The sequence below is a fragment of the Mustela lutreola genome, chromosome 4, assembly GCF_030435805.1.
Source record: "Mustela lutreola isolate mMusLut2 chromosome 4, mMusLut2.pri, whole genome shotgun sequence".
NCBI lineage: Eukaryota > Metazoa > Chordata > Mammalia > Carnivora > Mustelidae > Mustela > Mustela lutreola.
This window is the reverse complement of record NC_081293.1, coordinates 186,738,905-186,758,032: the sequence shown is the minus strand read 5'-3', so window position 1 is coordinate 186,758,032 and position 19,128 is coordinate 186,738,905. Positions and strand designations below refer to the sequence as shown.

At 37.9% G+C, this 19,128-nt stretch overlaps 1 protein-coding gene across 4 annotated transcripts in view; it reads left to right on the top strand.

The window, feature by feature from the left end:
- DGKI (diacylglycerol kinase iota) overlaps window positions 1–19,128 on the top strand; it is a 436,523-nt gene that overhangs the window by 258,680 nt on the left and 158,715 nt on the right. For all 4 annotated transcript variants that reach the window (XM_059171955.1, XM_059171954.1, XM_059171956.1 and 1 more), the window contains exons 16-19: window positions 4,811–4,866; window positions 5,811–5,873; window positions 15,435–15,508; window positions 16,950–17,061. In XM_059171955.1, coding sequence (XP_059027938.1) covers window positions 4,811–4,866; window positions 5,811–5,873; window positions 15,435–15,508; window positions 16,950–17,061 — 305 coding nt within the window. The remainder of the gene's footprint in view (window positions 1–4,810; window positions 4,867–5,810; window positions 5,874–15,434; window positions 15,509–16,949; window positions 17,062–19,128) is intronic.

Genomic DNA, 19,128 nt, shown 5'->3' with positions numbered 1-19,128 from the left:
ATCATATCTTCCTGTAGTCCCTGTGCCAAGCCCATAGCTATCTCAATAAGTATTCAATACTATAATGGAAAGTGTAATTAGAGGAGAGGCCCCATATATAATATAAAAGATAACAGTAGAAAGGAGCATATAGTAGGGATTAGATTAGTTGTATAGGCAGTAAATAATATAGGAATTTGGCAGGGAAAATGTATCAGGGGAAAAGTTACAGACAGGGTAAGAGGGAGCTGAGAGATAAAGGAGGAGTGCGAAATATGTAGTTTAGAAGTTAAGTGGGTAAGGGCATTTCAGACAGCGAAGTACAGAGGGACCAATGAGCTTGTGATAAAATGGGATGACCAGTTAATACATAGTGAAAGAGGTTTGCAGTCATGTTGAAGAACGGATAATGTTGATAAAACTATTTGTCCTTCATGGGAGATGATGTTGGAAGACAAGATTTTTTTTTTTGGATATATGCCATTTGAATTGAAGGTGGCATTGTGATTGTAGGTATAGATTTGGGGATCATTTATGTATATATAACTGAAGTCTTAAGATTGGGTACATATGTGAGTTTTGTGCCGTTCAAATTGCTTATTGAGTTTTATAAACATAGAGTTGAACTTGTATTTATGAATACCTCCTCTAATATGCCAGACCAATTACAGACAAAAGTAGGGTCTAGGATCTTATTCTGATAGCACAGATGTTATTGTGTTGTACATAAAAATAGGATTAATATATTAAACCAGTGGAATGGAAAATACCCAGAACCTTATTATCATCATAACTGGATTAACATCTAGAGCCAAATCATTTAGGTGATTTTGATGATGAGATTTGGGAAGTTTGAGCTAATAAGCTTGAGTTGAGATTTTTGGATTTTGAGTTGATGCTCTAATGGGGATGAGACCTTTGGGGACCTTGGATGGAATGAATGGTTTTCATATGAGAAAAATATGAACCATGGGTGTCAGATGGTGGGTGATCGTGGGTAGAATTTTGGCCTTTATGACATTTGCTATTTGGTATCATGCTTGTTGGTTATGTTATTTTACATGGAAAAAAAAGACTTTTTTAATGTTATTGAGGTCAATAATTAGCTGACCTTATATAGGAAGAGAATTCTGGGTTATCTGAGTGGGCCCAGTGTGATATCGTGAGCCCTTCAAAGTGTAAGTAGAAAGTTAATTAGGAAGTCAAAGAGATGTGGTAGAAGGGAAGCCGGATAGATTTGCAGGGTGGAAAAACACTTGATGTGGCCCTGTTGGCTTGGATGGTGGAGGGGATTTGAAGCCAAGGACCCTAGGAGGGCTCTAAAAGTTGAGAATGAACCCTAGCTAACAGCCAACAAGGAAAAAGAACTTTACTTCTCCAACTTTAAGGAAATGGGCTTTGCCAACTCTCTGAAGAAACATTGAAGTGAATCCTTTTTTTCAAAAAGATTTTATTTATTTATTATTAGTTCATGTATTTCGAGAGTGTGTGTGAGTTGGGGGGAGGGGCAGAGGAAGAGGGAGAGAGAGAAATCTCACACTCATACCTGCTGAGTCTGGAGCCTGACACAGGACTTGATCTCACAACCCTCAGATCACAACCTGTGAGGAAATCAAGAGCTGGAAGCTTAACCAACTGAGCCACCCAGGCACTCGTGAAAGTGAATCCTTTTTAGAGCCCCCATAGAAGAGTCCTGCAGACTGACACCTTAATTTTGACCTTGGATGAACCTAAGTAGAGGACTCAGATTTTGGCCCAGGGAACAAGAAAATAAATGGATGTTTTAAGTTGCCAAGTTCTCAGGAATAGGAAACGAATACAATTAGTGTTGGTGTCCAATCAGATTATAAATAGACTAATGGCTCTAGACATGCATAGTGAGCATTTAGATCTCGCTTGGGTACACCCTGTTCTTGTGGAAGAGGGAGATGGGCAGTCGAGGAACTGTAGCAATAAGAGCATGGATGCTTCCACTATTGGGATCTTGGGATACTTTGAGTATTATTGATATTTCTTGAGAATGGCCTTTCATAGTTGACCTCATACCAATTAACAGATACAGCTTCCTTAAGGAACAAGAATACTTACGACTTTGTTACTGGTCCTTTCCCAATTCTCTATGTCCCCTTTTCTTGATATAGTTGGGGATCATGTTCCTTGGACCTTCTCAAAGACCTTTCAATTCTTGCACATCCGCATATCCAGCCACTCAACACTCTAAGGGCCAATAAGGAATGACTAAGTACTATTATTTGTAGACATCCCTTGCTTTCTTAGGGACTGGCTTCTGCAGGGAGTAGGGAAGTTCTAATACTACCCAACATCTCTCTCAGCTCCAGCCAACCTTTGTTTCTGAGGCTCTTTGAAGTAGGGTAGATATTGAATTGGAAAAAATGTGTAATCAGCAAGGCAGGCTCAGTCAGGGAGTCAGTATATAATACCATTATACTATTAGCAGAGATAACAGACTTTACTTCCATCTTTTCTGTTCTCAGGGCTAAGGAATATGTGTGACTCTCCTACCTGGTTATCTTTCTGACATCTCTCTAAATGCCAGTATCTTCATCTTGTTTAGTTTCACATATTAATTGAATTTTATATAGTTAAATTACATTTGAAGTGACTGTTTTCATCAGCTGTGTCAGTGAAATCACCAAAAACTCAGTTTATTTATTAATTTTATTCTACCCATTTTGGGTCTTAAAAAACATTTTCTTTCTCTTGAGAGAAAACTTTATTTTTTAAAACTTTTTTTTGAAGACTTTATTTATTTATTTGACAGAGAGAGAGAGAGACGATTAGGCAGAGAGGCAGGCAGAGAGAGAGAGTCTGCCCACTGAGCAGAGAGCCCAATGCAGGGCTCCATCCCAGGATCCTGGCATCTTGACTGCGCCGAAGGCAGAGGCATAACCCACTGAGTTACCTGTTTCTGTTTAAAGAAACAGAAAATACTTTCTTTAAGGGGGGGGACAACTGGGTTCATAGGAAAACCCCTTAAGAATGTGAATCTTTTCCAAACCACAAAGTAGTGTGTTTTGTTTTGTTTTGTTTTTTTAAGTAAATGTTAATAGTTGTTGCATGATTTGCTTGATAGCTGTGGACATTAGTGCCCTGAAAAAGTTCTATGCCAGAACTGTGGGTGCCATTTTACAGTTGTTTTTATTATAACTTGCTCAATAGCCAGATCTGACTTTTCCTTTCATTCTCTTATAAAATTAGGGATTAAGTACCCATGATAAGTTATATAACAACAGAAATCTGAATTTTGCCTCTGGTCCATAAAGCAAGAGTTAATGCAACTGAGATTGGTACCACGCCAAATCTGGGTTAAGGAAGATTAAAAAAGAAATAAACAAACAAACAAACAAAAACATTATTTAGAGCCAAATTTATCCCAAAGACCCACACAATAAAAATGGTGAGTTCTGGGTCCAGAAATGGGGACCAAAGAGATGGAGTACTAAGTACCACTTTTGTCACTTTTTCTGTTTAGTATAACCTGTAAATTCACCTTTAACTTTTGTTTAATTTTGTTTCTAGGGTCCAGAGTACTCAGTCCAATAGAATAGAATGAATGTTCAAGGAGAGGTGTGAGATACAGAATCTTAAATATGTAAAAACTCTCAAGAGTCAATATACAACATACTACCTTATTTTTCTTTTTAAGTTTACAAACTTTGACCCGGTTTCCATGTTAGGTGCTAATATTATATTCTAATAATCTTGAAAATAATCTAATGATCCTAGGTCTAGGATTATTCCCTGAGATTGTGTAGTTCTTACTCTGTCCTATCTTAGTGAGTGAGCTCTTGCTCCTTTTCTTCATCTAGACAATTATTAAGATTTTCCATTCAAACATAGGGCCAGGACTTGAAGAGTTTCAACTAGTTAGCCAGCTGTCTGATGAGAAGCAGTTTGAAGAGAGACCTTGCCCTGAGAAGGGATTAATGAGCACATGGGGTAAAATAGCAGAAAGCAAAACATTGACAACGGGTCCCATTGGAATGTCTTGGAATTCTACTAGAAAGAATATGAGGAAATAGTATTTCACTTAGGGATTTTATAATCCCTTATATTCATGTGAACATTCTCTGATGCAGATTCTTATTTAACCTTTTTTGTGGTCTTTATATAACAAACAGGACCAAACTCAAAATAAAACCATTTTTCACCCACAGTCTTTGTTGTCACAAGCCCCGAGTCATTTAGCGGTTGACCTGCATGTATGTCTATTTATGTACCTCCAGTTAACCAAGTGAGTGGTTAAGGCCTGTGACAAACAAAAGCACAGATGGTAGTTAGGAGTTTTGGTAAGATGTGAAAGCAAATTCTCTACTTTTACCCAATTTCCCATATTTCATTACATTTGGAATCTGCATACATAGTTTATAGAAGATGCGCCCTATGGAGGTCAAAGCAGATAATCACCCCAAGGCAAGGGTGATAGGAACCCTGCCAGCACTCTATTCTGAATAGAATCCAGAGTGTCTCGACTTTCAATGTACATGAAGTCACCCGGAGAGCTTATTAAATCATGATTCCTGGACACCACCCCCTACACATTATAATTCAGTAGGTCTGGGGTAGAGCCTAATAGTTTGCATTTCTAACAAGCTTCCAGTTGATGCTGATGCTGCCATTTTGGGGCTACACTTTTGTAGCGCTAAACAACTATACCAACCAGCCTGTAACTAAGGAAAAGATGATAATGAGGCTGTTGACTCTGTTGGATCTGTGGGGTGGGGAGGGAGGGCAGGAGAAGTAAGAATGTTAGTGGAAGTCACTACCTTTAATGAGGTCTCTATAACAAAACTACCTTTTCCTTTCACAGAAGCAAATCCGGAGAAATTTAATAGTCGTTTTCGAAATAAAATGTTCTATGCAGGGGTAAGTATATATTTTATAATTATTACCTATTATTTAATACTAACTAACTACTAATTACTTGTTGATAATAGGAATACTAACTATATGAAAAATTATTACTCACCTCAGATGTTTACAAGTATTTCTATGTATGATTACAATTTAATGTCTGGTTTACAATTAAGATGTATTTAAGTTGGTAGAAAGGGAGCTGGTGTTCATCATCTTTGAACTTGAAAGCTTTAAGGCTTCCTGTTGTCCTGAGGTGATGATATTCAAGGAGTGATATGAGCAACATCAAATCCAATCTTGAGAATGGGGGGAGTTAGGCAGACTGAAAGAGGTATGAAAAGTCTTGAGTAAGAATGTGGTTTGCACAGGAGTACATACGCATCAGTGTTGGATGAGAAATTGACAGAGGGTTGGCAGTTTCTCATGGAAGCATATATATGAGTAAAGGAGGTCTTTTTCCCTTCTCCTCAGGGACATCCTAGGGATGAATGGCCAGAAAGAGGACAGGGGTGGAGTGTGGGAAGGCCTTGAAAATACTGATTTTAAAAAAGTGTAGTTGAAATTTAGACCACTGAATAGAAAGAATGGAAATAAAAAGGGAGAGGGTGAAACAAGACATTCTTAGTGGGAAGTTCAAGATGATATCAGCACCCTGTGATCAAGTAGGAGGTCAGGAAAGGGCATCAAAATAAATCTTCAAACTGACCATTGGAATTACCTACTTTTTAACTTTTCTGCTGTGTTCTTAAATTTTATTATAGGTTATAGTTTGAAAACAAAGAGTTTTCAGCCTGACAGCTACTGTATTTTGCTTTTCATTTAGCAAGAAAAGAACTTCTTTATATTTTGAATAATTTAGAAACATTAGGAACTGTTGATAATACAGAAGCAAGGATTTGGCATAACCATGTGACTAAGTTTGGTTTTTCTTCCTTTATTCCCTTGTGGTATAGGCTGCTTTTTCTGATTTCCTACAAAGAAGTTCTAGAGATCTATCCAAACATGTTAAAGTTGTTGTAAGTATTGAACATGTTGACTCGGCTCATTTGAATATAAATATGTATGCTGCAAAAAACATACCCCAAATACCAGTTTATATACTTAGATTAATCAATGTGTTGCATTAATTCCAGACATCATTTAATGTAGTTTATTCAGCCAACATTTCTGAGAATATAGCTCTGTTGGAAACTCTCTTAGTTGCTTGGGATGGACAGACAGCTGGTTCCACTCCTGAAGAAACTCACAGTTCAGTCGCAGAAAAGAGCACTTAAGTCATTACATAACACTATAATTAATAGTATTGACTATGTGCACAATGTGGTGGCATTCAGAGGGAAATGGAAACTGACTCTGGTGAGTCCAGGGAAACTATCATTGAATAAATGATGTTGAGCTGGGTCTTGACATAGAAATAGATGCTCACCAAAAATACCATTATTTCACAGTTACTTGGGACTCTTCATTTTAGGCAAATGCATTCATTTAATTTTTTGTGATGATTCACTCTGTAGGCTGGCCAGGGTTCTTCACCACTGAATGGTTTGGTTTTGATACTATTTCTTCCTGGGTTTCTATCCCAGGTTTTTAGATACACACTCCTTGGAGACACAGAGAGGGTCAGTTATCTATTCTCTAGGGGCTTTATTTTAAAATTGCATATCATTAGGGGTGCCGGGGTCACTTAGTCAGTTAAGCACCTGACTCTTGATTTCTGCTCAGGTCATGATCTCAAGGTCATGGGCTTGAGCTCTGAGTCAGGCTCTGCATCCAGGGTGGAGTCAGCTTGGGATTCTCTCCTTTTCCCTTTTTCTCCCCCTCTGCCCCTCCACTCTCATGCATTCTCTCTCTCTCTCTCTCTCTCAAATAAATAAATAAATAAAATCTTTTAAAAATTAAAAATAGCATATCATTAGTTATTGAGAAAGACATAAAATGCTTCCTTATAATAAACAAGTTAAAAGAAGGAGCAAATATGACTATTCTACATAACTGTTTAAGGAGAAAGAAAAAGGAAAAATAAATGGGGAAAAAGGACTGGGATACAGCAATGTTTAAATTTATCACAGCATAGATAAAGAATAGAATATGTGATGCAAGGGGACAGAACAACAGAAATACATTAGAATACAGAAAAACAGAAAAATATGTATGGGTGTATAGAGAAGCAGGAGTGCGATACAAATTAAAATTTGTAAACACCATGCAGCAAAATTTGTAAAAATATTTTAAAAAATAATTTTGTAAAATTTGTAAAATTAAAATAAAAATTTGTAATCACCATGCAAAAGCAGTTCTAAGAGGGCAGTTTATAGTGATACAGGTCAGGTCTATCTCAAAAAATGAGAAAAATCTCAAGCAACCTAACCTTATACCTTAAAGGAGCTAGAAAAAGAACAGCAAAGCCCAAAACCAGTAGAAGAAAGAAAATAGCAAAGATTAGAGCAGAAATAAATGAAATAGAGACTTAAAAAGCAATAGAAAAATCACTAAAACCAGGAGCTGGTTCTTTGAAAGAATAAGCAAAATTGATAAACCCTTAGCCAGACTCATCAGACAAAAAAAGGACTCAAGTAAATAAAGTCAGAAGTGAAGGATGAGGACTAAAAACCAACACCACAGAAATACAAAAGATTTTAAGAGAATATTATGAAAAATTATATGCCAACAAATTGGACAACCTAGGAGAAATTGATACATTTCTAGAAACATATAATCAGGAAGAGAGAGAAAATTTAAACAGACCAATTATTCGCAGTGAAATTAAGTTGGTAATCAAACTCCTGACAAACAAAAGTCCAGAACCAGATGGCTTCAGGGTGTGAGTTTTACCAAACATCTGAAGAAGAGTTAATACCTATTTTTAAAGTATTCCAAAAAATAGCTGAGGAAGAAAAGCATCCAAATTCATTCTATGAGGCCACCATTACTCTAAAACCAAGACCAGATAATTCACAACAAAAAAAGAAAACTTTGGCCTACTCTGTCTGACTAACATAGGTGCAGAAATCTTCAACAAAATATTAGCAAATTGAATTCAATAATACATTAAAAAAATTATTCACCAGTCATGTGGGATTTATTCCAGGGATGCTAGAGTGGCTCAGTATTCACAAAAAATCAACATGATACATCACATTAACAAGAGAAAGGAAAAAAAAAATCACATGATTATCTCATAGATGCAGGAAAATCATTTGACAAAGTACAACGTCCATTTATGATAAAAACTCTCAACAAGTAGGCTTAGAGGGAACACACCTCAACGTAATGAAGACCATATACAAAAAACCCACAGCTAACATCATACTCAGTGGTGAAAAACAGAACTTTTCCTCTAAAATGGACAGGACAAGGATATCCACTCTCATCACTTTTATTCAGTATAGTATAGGACGTCCTAGCTGCAGCAATCAGACAAGAAAAAGATACAAGGCATTCATATTGTTCAAGAAGTAGTAAAGCTGTCACTATTTGCAGATAACATCATAATGTATATATAGAAAACCCTTAAGATTTCACAAAAAATAACTGATAGAATTGATTAATGGATTCAGTAAAGTCACAAGAAACAAAATTAATATATAGGAATCTGTTGCAATTCTATATATTAATAATGAAGTAGCAGAAAGAAATAGGGAAACAATCCCATTTATACTCACACCTAATGAAATGAAAGACCTATTCTCTGAAAACTGTAAAACACTGATGAAAGAAATTGAAGATGGCACAAATGGAAAGATATTCCATGCTCATGGACTAGAAGAACCAATACTGTTAAAATGTCCATACTACTCAAAGCAGTCTTTGGATTTAATGCAATGCCTATCAAAATGCCAACAGCATTTTTCACAGAATTACAACAAATATTACTAAAATTTGTGTGGAACCACAAAAAAACTCCAAATAGTCTTTCTTGGGAGAGAAGAACAAAGTCAGGGGCACCTGGGTGGCTCATTCAGTTAAGCATTTGCCTTTGGCTCAGGTCTTAATCCCAGGGGTCCTGGAATTAAGCCCCTCATCTGTCTCCCTGCTCAATGGGACATCTACTCCCTTCCCCTTTGCCCCTCCCCCTCTCTTTTCTCTCTTGCCACCTGTCCCCCTCTCTCAAATAAAGTCTCCCCCCCCCAAATACTAGAACTCATACAGCAGTTCAGTAATGTGGCAGAATACAAAATCAATGTACAGAATCAGTTGCTTTCTTATACACTAACAATGAAAATACAGAAAGGGAAATTAGAGAATTGATTCCATTTACTATAGCACCAAGAACCATAAGATACCTAACCAAAGAGGTAAAGGATCTGTACTTGAGGAACTACAGAACAATCATGAAAGAAATTGAAGATGACACAAGAAGATGGAAAACCATTCCATGGTCATGGTTCAGAAAAATAAACATTGTTAAAATGTCTATACTGCCTAGAGCAATCTATACATTCAATGCCATTCCGATCAAAATTCCACCAGCATTTTTCAAAGAGCTGGAGCAAACAATCCTAAAATTTGTATGGAACCAGAAGAGACCCTGAATTGCCAAGGAAATGTTGAAAAAGAAAAACAAAATTGGAGGCATCACGTTGTCTGATTTCAGTCTTTCCTACAAAGCTGTGATCACCAAGACAGCATGGTACTGGCACAAAACAAACACATAGACCAGTGGAACAAAGTAGAGAGCCCAGAAAAGGACCCTCAACTTTATGGTTAACTAATCTTCGACAAAGCAGGAAAAAATATAGAGTGGAAAAAAGACAGTCTCTTCAATAAATGGTGCTGGAAAAATTGGACAGCTATGTGTAGAAGAATGAAACTCGACCATTCTCTTACACCGTACACAAAGATAAACTCGAAACGGATAAAAGACCTCAATGTGAGGCAGGAATCCATCAGAATCCCAGAGGATAACATAGGCAGTAACCTCTTTCTCATTGGCCACAGCAACTTCTTTCAAGATGTGTCTCCAAAGGCAAAGGAAACAAAAGAGAAAATGAACTTTTGGGACTTCATCAAGATCAAAAGCTTCTGCACAGCAAAGGAAACAGTCAACAAAACAAAGAGGCAACCCACGGAATGGGAGAAGATATTTGCAAATGACGGTACAGACAAAGGGCTGTTATCCAAGATCTATAAAGAACTGCTCAAACTCAACACACACAAAACATGTCAAAAAATGGGCAAAGACATGAACAGACACTTCTCCAATGAAGACATACAAATGGCTAATAGACACATGAAAAAATGTTCATCATCACTAGCCATCAGGGAGATTCAAATCAAAACCACATTGAGATACCACCTTACACCAGTTAGAATGGCCAAAATTAACAAGACAGTAAACAACAAGTGTTGGAGGGGATGTGGAGAAAGGGGAGCCCTCTTACACTGTTGGTGGAAATGCAAGTTGGTGCAGCCATTTTGGAAAACAGTGTGGAGATTCCTTAAGAAATTAAAAACAGAGCTACCCTATCACCCCACAATTGCACTACTAGGTATTTACCCCAAAGATACAGATGTAGTGAAAAGAAGGGCCATCTGTACCCCAATGATCATAGCAGCAATGGCCACAGTTGCCAAACTGTGCAAAGAACCAAGATGCCCTTCAACAGACAAATGGATAAAGAAGATGTGGTCCATATGTACAATGGAGTATTATGCCTCCATCAGAAAGGATGAATACCCAACTTTTGTTATCAACATACACGGGACTGGAGGAGATTATGCTGAGTGAAATAAGTCAAGCAGAGAGAGTCAATTATCATATGGTTTTGCTTATTTGTGGAGCATAAGGAATAACACGGAGGACATGAGGAGATGAAGAGGAGAAGGGAGTTGGGGGAAATTGGAGGGGGAGATGACCCATGGGGGACTGTGGACTCTGAGGAACTGAGGGTTTGGCGGGCTGGGGTGGGAGGTTGGGTGAGCCTGGTGGTGGGTATAATGGAGGGCACATATTGCATGGAGCATTGGGTGTGGTACATAAACAATGAATTCTGGAACCTTGGAAAGAAATTTTAAAAATAAATAAAAAATTTTAAAAAAATAAATAAACAAAAGAACAACAAAGCTGGAGTTACACAATTCCATATTTTAAGATATATTACCAAGCTGTAGTAATCAAAACAATATCATACTGGCACAATTATAGATGCATAGGTCCATGGAACAGAATAGAGAATCCAGAAATAAACTCATGCTTATATGTCAATTAATCTATGACAAAGGAGGCAGGAATATACAATGGGGAAAGGACCATCTCTTCAACAGATAGTGCTGGGGAAACTGGACCACTCTTCTTACACTATACCCCCAAATAAACTCAGAATGGATTAAAGACCTAAACATGAGACCTGAAACAATCAGACTCCTGGGGGGAAAACAGCTGTAATCTCCAACTGGCCCTAGAAACATTTTTCTAGGTAGATCTCCTGAGGCAAATGAAACAAAAGCAAAAATAAACTACTGGAACTATACCAAAATATAATGCTTTTACACAGTGAAAGAAACCATCAACAAAACAAAAAGACAACCTATGGAATGGGAGAAGATACTTGCAAATGAAATATCTCATAAGGGGTTAATATCTAAAATATATAAGGAATTTACACAACGCAACACACACACACACGAATCCAATTGAAAAATGAGCCAAGCAGAGAACCTGAATTGACATTTTTCCAAAGAAGATTAAAGATGGCCAAAAGCCACATGAAAAGATGCTTAACATCACTAATCATCAGAGAAATGAAAATCAAAGCTACAGAGAGGTATTACCTAACACTTGTCAAAATGACTAGGATCAAAAAGCCAAGAAATAACACAAGTATTGGTGAGGATTTGGAGAAAAAAGGAATCCTTGTGTACTATTAGTGGAAATCCAAATTGGTACAACTTCTGTGGAAAACAGCATGGAGGTTCCTCAAAAATTTAAAAATAAAAATATTATATGATCTAGTAATTCCACTATTGGATAGTTACCCAAAGAAAGTGAAAATTCTAATGAAAAAAGATATATGCACCTCTCTGTTTATTGCAGCGTTATTTACAATAGCCAAGATACGAAAGCAACCCGAGTGTGCATCGATGAATGAAGAAGATGGGACACACACACACACACACACACACACACAACACACTGGAACATTGCACAGCCATAAAAAAGAACGAAATCTTGCCATTTGCAACAACATGGATGGACCTCAGAGGTAAAATGCCAACTGAAATGAGTCTGTTAGAGACCATACGATTTCAGTTCCATGTAGCATTTATGAAAACAAATGAATAATGAAAAAAAAAAAAACCAACAAACGAAGGACTCTTAAACACAGATTGGACCTGTGGTTGCCAGAGGAGAAGTAGGTGGGGAGATTGGTGAAATAAAGAGGCCTAAGAGATATAAACTTTCAGTTAAAAAATAAGTCATGGACATGAGAAGTATAGCATAGGGAATATATCAGTGAGATTATAAAAATGGTAGTTGGAGACGGATGAGGACTTCACTGGATAAGCACTGAGTAATGAATAGAGATACTGAATCATCATGTACATCTGAAAGTAATAACACTGTATGTGAATTATATGTCAGTAAGAAAAGTGTGTAATCACCGATTAGTAAAGCATGTGTGAGACATCAGTCTTCTGATTCAGTTGAAAGAAGAGACAGAGGCCATTACCAGTGGTGTCAGTAACCCTTGGCATCGCTTTCAGGTAGTTCAGTTCTCATACAATTGCAGTGGAAACAAGCATCTTTTGATAGCAGAGACTCTTGAAAGTAGAAGTACTGCATTCTTAAAGCTGGAGGCAAGAAAGACAGTGGTCCCCTGAACTATGAAGGTCTTTATTCATAAAATTATGGCTATTAAAGTAACAGCAACCTCCCCCTTTCTTTAGCTGCCAGCAACCCAACCTAAAATAAACGCGCCCTACTTTTCCAGTATTTTTCACACTGAGAGGAATGGTGGTGGCACCTGCTCAGGGGTCAATGCCATATTGAATGGATTGACTGTTCAGATCAGCTGCAGTGAAATCAAACTCTGTATACTCCCTAAACACTAGACAGTTTGTCTACTGCATCTACCAGTCCCCCGATGATTAACGTCTCACTCGTGCCTGTCTGTATAACAGAGATTAAAAGAAGGTTGATACTACAAGTCAAAATATCTAATAATCCAAATGCAAAGAGGCCAAAATGGCAGCCCGATAACTAGGAAAGATTTGGTATCAGCCAGTACAGGCAAGATTGCAGGTGAATTGGTTTGTGTAATCCTATCGTGTGTGTGTGTGTGTGTGTGTGTGTGTGTGTGTGTGTGTGTGAGATGAGGAAAAAAAAATTAGAAACAAAATCAAATATTTGGGATTTATTTCTAGTTCTGCCTTTATGAAGTATATGACTTTGGGGGTATCATGTAACCTTTCAGAAGGGTTTACTTTCCTCGTTTAAAACAGGCATAAGAAGACAAGCCTTTGAAACAACAACTAGGGACCATCGTGATGTGTCACGCAGGGAAACAGGATATTTCCATAAGGACATCACTGTATGTTTTTTGAGTGAGAGATGGAAAGATTAGCTAGAGCGATCCCATGTAGAGGTAAAAACAGACCATCTCATTTTTGCTGCCGTGAGGTCTGTGTTTCTGAGGTAGTAGTTACTCTTTCTCATAAATGTAGTCTGTATGAATACTACATCAAAAAAGCATAAGACAATAATAAAATTCTTTGTATAGCATTATTTGTCCTCCTTACCCATGTTTTCTTCTTTTGATCTATCAATGTGTGAGCTTGGGTATAGGAATGTATTTTATGGGCTCTTTCCTTTATGTGTTTGAAATAGGAGAAAGGTTGAAAGCTACTGCTCTTCCCTGCACCCCCGCCCCAGATTTTCTTTATTTATTTGAGAGAGAGAAAGCATGAGCATGAACTGGGGGGAGTTGGCAGAGGGAGAAGCAGACTCCCAGCTGAGCAGATGACCCTGAGATCATGACCTGAACCAAAGGCAGATGCTTAACCAACAGAGCCACCCAAGGACTGTTCTAAAGACATACAAAATTTAAAGGCAGTAATATGTAAGAAAGCTTTGTGAAGCAAGATACATGGTAAATTGCACTCTTGTATAATTTGATAAATTCCCAGAATCACTGACATGTTTCTTAGGAAGAAAAGGTAGAAAATTTTAAAGGATTTCTGTTCTAAACACAATAATTTTATAGTTTTTTTTTTTTTCCTGTAAGGTAAACAGTACTGCTTTGTGTGCTATTAGTGTATCACACGGTGTTTTCAAAAATTTTAGTGACTGCACTCAGTTTTGATAATTTAAGATATTTTCTTTGGTATACTCCTCTATCAGCTCATTCCAAGTGCCTAAATTGGGAGACTGTTTTCATCGTGTCTGAGGATATTCAGTCAATATTTAGAATTTGATTCCTTTCTAAATAACATCTTAAAATATTTTGTTTATTTAGGGCTATAATATTTCCTGGAAATAATTTTTGGAGCGTGTTTATGAAAATTAGGCTGCATTCAGATGAGCTGGGAAAACAATGAGACACTAATGCTAGCAGAATCACTGTTCTCAGACCGAACACTCCTTTTAAAGAAGTCTTTAAAAATTCACAGGGAGCTTGGGAATGCATTACTCTGCTCTCCCAAAGAGAAGATAATGGGGGATTCTCTGGTGAGGGTTTAGGGAGCAAATAAAAAAGCACACCTTTGACATTGAGAAGTCTATAGTGGTGACTAGAGTTGTCTTGACTTTTGTCATTCCCAGTGGGAAATGAGAAAGGGAAATGAAGGTTTTCTTTGATTAGTTAGAGGATGCTCAAGGGAAGTGCTAACCGTTGAGGGAACAGAGGTATTGAGGCCAAGCCAGCCTGAGGCCCTTGAGACACCCTGGGGTCTCACGTCACATTTGGACGTGATCCAGGTCAAGGAAAGTAGTTTATCTCGGAAGACCAGCCCAAGCCTGTAAGACATGAAATGTGTAAGAGTGGATAGATCCCTAATGGAGATACCACTGATTTATAATAGTTTTTATTTTTTTAAAGCTTGCGGTATATATTCCTTTTAAGCAGTTTTCAAAATGTTTTGTTTGGTGTTTTCAAAATAAAAATTGATCTCAGAAAGCAAATAACCATCCTGGGTAACTGTGGTGGAGATCATTACTGCCTGAACTCAAGGCTTCCTTTTTTATTCCTTTAAACGTTCATAAATCTTTTGGTTGATACTGCAAGTCAAAATATCTAATAATCCAAGGTTAAGAATGACAGCAGTTCCTTTGCTTATGAAGCCAGAGAAAAATCATTTTAGTCAAATGGCAGGTTTGTTTTTATACCAGAACAAAACCGTGCTCTGAACCCTGGGTCTGCTGAAGTTAAAATCACAATAACGTTTTCAGTTGTAGTCACAGGTGTTCACTCAAGCAGAGCTGAGGGCAAGGGGAAGACCATTACATATATATTATATGTGCATATACATATATGTATTATATATATATTAATATCTACACATATATAGATATGTAGTTATATATAACATATATATTAGACTCATGACTACTTCCAATCCCTCTCTCTTCTCTGTTGCAGTGTGATGGAACAGATCTCACTCCAAAGATTCAGGAACTGAAGTTCCAGTGTATAGTATTTTTAAATATACCCAGGTAAGCTCTGTTCGTCCTTTTTCTTTGGTTTGATGTGCACTCCGTTTGGCTTGAGGTTATCGGTTTTCATTACAGAAAATGTCCAGGGCACAAACAGTGAAAGTAAGGTATCTCACTGGCTCGTTAGGGGTTTCCAGGTCTGATCCTTTTGTCTTCCTTCTCAGTTTGTTAGTGTTCTCTGTAGTGGGTGGGTTTTTTTTTTTTAATGCGACATGGCATGTGTGCTATGCACTTACCCATCGTTAAGAAACCCAGGCGCCCCTATTTACTGGAACATTTTAATACAATTCTCAATTACTGATTGCCCCTACCTCCCAAGAATAATAGACTTGAATAAATCCCTGTTCTCAGTTTCCCGAAAGCTGTTAGGAAACCATCCAAACTGATTTTAGCATGGAACTCATTCAAAATTGTTGCTAGATGATTGCTTTGAAAAAAAGAAATAGGATCAATTAGAGTAGCATTTTCTAGCCAGGATGTCAACTCTCTTTGGTGCTATTATATACCTCAGGAGAAAGGGATATTTAAGATTAACTAGACTCAAAATAAGCACATTTTCTCAGTGGTACAAAATTAAAGTCTGGGCTCCCAAGCCAAGATTTTGGAGGAGATGAATCTATGACCCTTTGTTACTTGCAAACCACACAACTCCAGACACAAAATCTGCAGATAAGTTCTATTTAGACTGAATTTAATCAAAATGAGAATTGTATGTAAATCTAAGGCTAGGAAAACAGTCTCCTGATTACTTTTGGCAAAGCTCAGTATAGTCACCTACAATCCTATTCCAGAAGGATTTTCATCTTCATTATTTCCATAAAAGACCTTGATTCTCAGAAAACATTATTTTGTCAGGAGACATTAGCTCCTTTAATTTTTTTTCTCTGTTTTTCCTCTTGCTCCCCTTCTCATCATTCCTCTTCCAGTTTCCTTTATTTCTCCTTCTTTTTTCTCCATCTCTCATCTTTTCTTCATACCTGTCTCACTCTTCCTCACCTACCTTTGTCTGCTTACCTTCCCAGTGGTTGTTATCTTAGCTATGTACATAATGACCATACTGTGTACCCACCTCCATTTCCTGGCATGCAGTGTCTTCCTCCAAGACCAAATTCTGGAACTGCCCATGGGTAACTCATGGCATATAATAGAAAATAGATGTAATGGATCACTGAGGGATAAATGTTAATAAATAATGAGTTAGGAGGCACTTGGCTACCATGAGAGGCTTTTGCTATAAAATTGTGGCCCATTTTCCCAGATGGGTATTTGGAAACGAAAGTCCACTTTTTTTTTTTTTTTTTTTCAATCAGAAGGTATGCACCAAGAACAGAAAACTGTTCTTAGGCAAGATACACGTTGGATCTCCCTCTAAGGTAATACCTAATGACAATCGTAAGAGTGATGGAATAAATTTAATTCTGTTTTTAATCTTATCTTGCAGATACTGTGCCGGCACAATGCCCTGGGGGAACCCAGGAGATCACCATGACTTTGAACCTCAGCGTCATGACGATGGTTATATTGAAGTCATTGGATTCACTATGGCCTCTTTGGTGAGCAATACAATATTTTATTGAAATGAAATACATTTTAGTTCCGGAGTTTATTCATCTCGTAGACTTTCTGGGTTGTGGCCTTACATTTTCCTCTCCTACTTTACAAATTGATCAATTTTATGCAATATAGAATTGCTTGGGGAGAACAAGAACAGAAGATAATTCTTTATGTCACCAAGGTGATTGATGCTCAATTGTTTGATTTTCAAAAATAAATACTATTTGTTAATTTTCCTGATTAATTTTCTACCAGAATGAAATGCAGCATTTTTAGGGAAATTAAAGAGCATTGTGCCCCAGACATATCTCAGCAGCATTGCAGAAACCTTGCCATTTGATAGCTTTTTGTTTCACTGAGGACCTACCTTTGTTTAGGTAGAAAGGAAAGTGGTCCTGTGCATTCCTCTTTTTCATGCCTGCTTAAGAATGAGGTGGCTGTCTCCGTTATCACAAAATACCTGAATAAAGAAAGACATCACTATTGTGACAATGATGAATATTCATTTGTTACAGTGTTGAGATCACCTTTGCATTTTAATTTTGTTTGCTTGCATTAAATTGTGAATTATAGTGTAAGGGAAATTTCAAGCAGGTTTTAGCTATGTATTTCAACTTATTGAATGATGAGGAAACCATTTAAAAATTACACTTATCATCTTACCTGATGTAAATCAGGCCACCTTATCAGTTTATAAAAAGAAAAGTGGAAAAGTTAAAAGTTTTTCCTTGCAATCCCTGGTTCGTATGGGGTTTGTGCTATGCCTCATGCCTTGAAGGTAAAAGGGTTGTATTCCTTGCTCTAAACAAGACAAAACAGCTCTCTTTGTCATTCATCCTGTGGATCCCTACTGACTTTTCCTGAATCACCTCAGGTTACTAGATCAGGCAGAATAGCCTCTTGTGCTTGTGGCAAGAGTGTCTATCACCCGAGATGGTGATGGCGCTCCTGAAGTCTGCCCTCTCTGGGGTGAAATGATTGTTGAGTGGTGAAGATTGTTCTGGCATTGATCTTATTTTCAGGTCCTAGCTCAAGTTCAGCTCTTTCTTTCCCAAGGTCTGTATGCTAATTATAGGCAAAGACCCTGCTGAGACCAAATGTAGGCATAAATTCAAGAAGGATCTGTGCAAGGAAGAATTCTTAGAAGCAACCAAAAAAATGGCTCAAATCTGGCCCCATGTGTTTTACTCATTCATTTATTCATGGACTCAGTGAATATTTATGGAGTATTTACCGGTGTGTCAGAGCCTGACAATGTGGCAGAAGACTGTTAGGGAATGTGGAAGAGAAGATGATCCTTCACCTAGGCTTGGGGTGGGGGGACTGAGGGGCAAAGAGAATATTAGATACTTCCCCACTGCTCTCAGTATCAAAATCGAAATGTAGGCCTGCAAGATTGTTTCTCTCTGATTCTCCAGCCTTTCCACTGCCCTCTTTGCTTTCTAGCTCAGGTAGCCTTCCAAGTCAAGCTTAGCTTTGAACATTTCTTGCTGCTTTTGCACCACAGGACCATTGCACAGACTTTTCTCTATAAAATATTTTTTGATTCTCCATCTTCTATAATTTCTCAACCCATATCTATGTCAGGTCCTTTTTATAGTCTTGCTTGGGTTATTTTTGTTGACAAATGCATAGTGTCTGGACAGGAAAGATATAGCCAACTGACACAGGGTAACTGGAGGAGAGTTTGTAGAGGGACCCGGCAAATAGTGAAGTAGGTTTGTGAAAAGGAATGATGGGTGGTGGTGTATTCCTGAGCTGAACGTCCAAAGGTAAAGAAGCAGTCAGCTGCACCAGAAGAAGGACTGTTTGGGAAGGACCACCTGATAGGAGTAGTGTTTGCTGAGTGGAAACAGTGAGTCATTGCCAGCATGGCAGGGAGGGAACTAGAGCCCTAGATAGACCACCCCACTCTTCTTGGCCCTGAAGATCTTCCACTGGTGCCTACCTCTGGAGAAGTCTAACCAGATCCCAGGGGACAAGTGGCTACTGATAAAGTCTGAGTAGGTCAGGCTCACAGGGCATGGAGGGCAGGAAAGGGTGGAGTGCCAGCCAGGAGTGGCAGG